At 42.1% G+C, this 3,295-nt stretch overlaps 1 protein-coding gene across 1 annotated transcript; it reads right to left on the reverse strand.

Moving 5' to 3' along the window:
• Positions 1-389: 389 nt before the first annotated feature.
• Positions 390-3,004, reverse strand: LOC131299254 (transmembrane 9 superfamily member 11-like). The gene is made up of 2 exons (XM_058324897.1): positions 2,792-3,004; positions 390-2,671 (listed from the first exon to the last, which is right to left on the reverse strand). Exon 2 carries the CDS (start codon positions 2,592-2,594, stop codon positions 621-623), a length of 1,974 nt encoding a protein of 657 aa, XP_058180880.1. The 5' UTR covers positions 2,595-2,671; positions 2,792-3,004; the 3' UTR covers positions 390-620.
• Between the last annotated feature and the right edge of the window lie 291 nt (positions 3,005-3,295).

Raw genomic sequence — 3,295 nt, forward strand, 5'->3', positions numbered from 1 at the left:
CCTGAAAGGCTTCTTCAATCAGTCTAGAATCTTGTGACTTGGTCCCACCAGCCATTACAGCGAATCGCTTTTGTCACCCGCCAAATAGTAGGAAATGCCGGCACATTCGATACTAAAAATTATTAGTACGAGTATGTCGTTACGTTTTTTTTTAAAGGAAAAGTCAAAGAGATATCAAACGAATCAGCACAAAAACAAGGTATTTCTTGGCCGCATAGTACGCTATACAATGTAATTGATCTAAGCTAATCACGTAGCTACTGATGCAAATGTACCAGCTTCATGCACAGGCCAAACAATTAGAATAGCCTGGAGGAAAGCAATTGAAGCCAACACAATCCCACAAATACGCATAAATTCAGGGAAATCAACATTCCGATACCAATCACTTGGCCAAAAAAAAAAAAAAACATTCTCATTCTCGGTAACGCAGTACAAATACATATCGATATTAAGCAACTAAATATGAAGGAAGCAAAATTGAACAAGATTATTCTTATTATCTTAGACAAGTTTCCTAGCAACTAACAAAGACTCGAAACATACGAAAGAACTATTAGAAGTTGTGTTCAGCCCCATGACTGTAGGTTGACTGTATCAACCTACTTGCTGCTCTTCTTCTAATCCAGCTTCACTGAAGAGAACAAGTAATGCACAAACCAGAATGAAGAAAGGAATCCAACTGTCCCAGTTGCGAGCATAATAGCTAAAACCATGAAAAGCGAGTACCCCAAGTAAAGAGTGGCAGAAACGGGTCCACTCAAACTCTTCAGATCAAATATGAGATAGTTCACGGAGTAGAAGAAGATATATATGGCAACCGAACCAGAAGCAAAGAAAGACTTCCACCACCATTTATAGTCCTCCACGCAAATATGCATATAGGTCAGAACAAGAGAAACCTCCGCACAAACCACCACAAGAAGGATCAAAACGACGAACAGAAATCCAAACACATAGTATACGCGTCCCATCCAAATACTGGACATGATGAAGAACAGCTCGATGAAAAGTGTACCAAATGGAAGAGTTCCGGCCCCAAGTACTAAAAGCCAAGATGGGTATTTTTGAGGTGGGATTTCTCTAGGGATCTGGTTGGTTCGAACTGGGAACTCAATATGAGGTGCCTTTGCACCAAAGTATCCACCAACTAAGGTAAGTGGAACCGAGATGCAAAACCAAAGCAAAATGAGAATGACAAAGAGAGAGAAAGGAATGGCACCGGTGCTGTTACTATGCCACAATAAGAAATTCAAAGTGGTTAGAATGAGGAAAGCGATACCAGGGAAGAAACAAGCAGCTTTCCAAGAAACTGAAGCCCATCCTTTCTTGTCACCACACCCAATTGTCCTCCAAAGGCGAACGGAGACATAACCGGCTGCAATTCCAAGAAACATGTACAAAATCACCATACCTGTAAGCAGGGTCCCACGAGAAGCTGGCGACATGAATCCAAGGGCTGCAAACAGTATTGTCACAACAGCCATCCCAAGAATCTGGACCCCATTTCCAACCATTACGCATAGAAGTGAAGGATAGGTTGGAGAGCGGAAAACATCACCAACGACGAGTTTCCACCCGGATAACTCCTCATTCATTTGGGCTTGAGCCTCCTTGTCGACCTCCTCATAACGGGTCAAGTCACGCCTAACTGTCCTCAGGAAGATCACAAGGACAATTCCAGCCAAGAAGGTAATCACCATAAGAGAGTTAAGAATCGAGAACCAGTGGACTTTTGCTCCTTCCATTTTTAGATAAGCATCCCATCTTGACGGCCATTTGATATCACTCTCCACAAATGTGACATCATAAGTAAAGGCTATCGGCTCACCTTCCTTGATAGACATACCCACAGCGCTCGGATCACACTCAATTGCAGAGGGGTATCTATGGTACATTTTTTCCAAATCTTTCAAAGATCCGGACTTGTGTTGGAAACTACAAGGGGTCACCTCAAACCCAACTACCATATAACCTGGGACCTCTGATCCAGAGTCAACTGTTGGGATCATCTCCACAGCATCCCCAGTACCCATCACATGGGCCACGTTGGGCTCCTCATATTTGTGAACAAGAACAGTGAGTTTCAAATGGTTAAACACGTAATACAAATCTTGAACCTTAACTCCCACAGGGTACCCTGTCCAACGTATCACAAAACCATCTTTCTTGGTAAACCTAATAGCGGGCAAGTTGTCAAGAATCAAATTGACTTGATACATGTCATCAATCCTCTTCTTCAACATCTCAAACTCATCGGAAGATAACGACTTGGTTTTGCATAGAAAGATCTGTGTCTCATTCGTGTACATCTTAAACCGGTAAGGCGAATTCTCAATCCTATCACCCATGAGGAGCTCACCGAGGTTTTCGGCGCTGTCCTTCACACCCTCCTGGGGCTTACAGAAGGGCAAACTGTAATAGCTATAGGGGATTTCAGTCTCAATTGAAGTCAGTGAATTCACTTTCACAGACAAGGTATCCCCTACCCCATATTTGTGAGGGTAACTACCAGGGAGGTAAAAGCCATGACCCAATTGAGATATCAAGAAAATGAACGAAACCCAGATCTTAAATTTATCAAACAAGTCCATTTCCACAAATCTTTGTATCAGATCTGCTATACCCAATACAGTTCTAATGTGGGTTATTGAGTTTCAGCGCAATAAAACTACGAAGCCCAGAAATTTAGGGCTCAGATTGGATCAGATAGTATATTTCAATCAGTGTATGAACAAGATATGAACAGAATCAGAGAGATATGGGAAGTGTTTGTATAGATCTAACTGACCTTTACAAAAGAACAGGTTGAGGGCATCGAGAGAGAGAAACGCGTGCAGTGAGATGTGTGCTGTAACGGCAGCTTGAAGCACTGCGAATCTTGAGGCTTAAAGGAGGGAGAGAGAGAGAGAGAGAGAGAGAGCGGGGGGGGGGGGGCGGGAATTGGGGTGGGAGACATTGCACGGGAGTTTATATCGGCGGTCGTCGGTGATTTCTTTCGTGTATCGTGGAAAATGATTCTCTGCCGCCACATGTATCCACATGGCTCGGAGTCAACCAATAATCTCGTCAACTCCGAGGTTTAACTATTGGTTTTGAATTTCGATAATCAATTAACGGAAATTCTAATTAGAAAGATTTGCAGAGAATTACGCAAAAAAAAAAAAAGTGGTTGAGCCCGTTCTAGGTCCCACAAAAAATCTAGAAAAAAATCTATAAATTTTTTAATATTATTTTATGTGGCTTTATAAAAAAATTAGTTCCAACGGACATTGATAAGTTTACTTTTGTATTC

Source organism: Rhododendron vialii, chromosome 1a (assembly GCF_030253575.1).
Source record: "Rhododendron vialii isolate Sample 1 chromosome 1a, ASM3025357v1".
NCBI lineage: Eukaryota > Viridiplantae > Streptophyta > Magnoliopsida > Ericales > Ericaceae > Rhododendron > Rhododendron vialii.

Excerpts from the sequence above, each read along its gene's own strand:
- LOC131299254 (XM_058324897.1), bottom strand. The coding sequence starts at position 2,594 with ATGGACTTGTTTGATAAATTTAAGATCTGGGTTTCGTTCATTTTCTTG.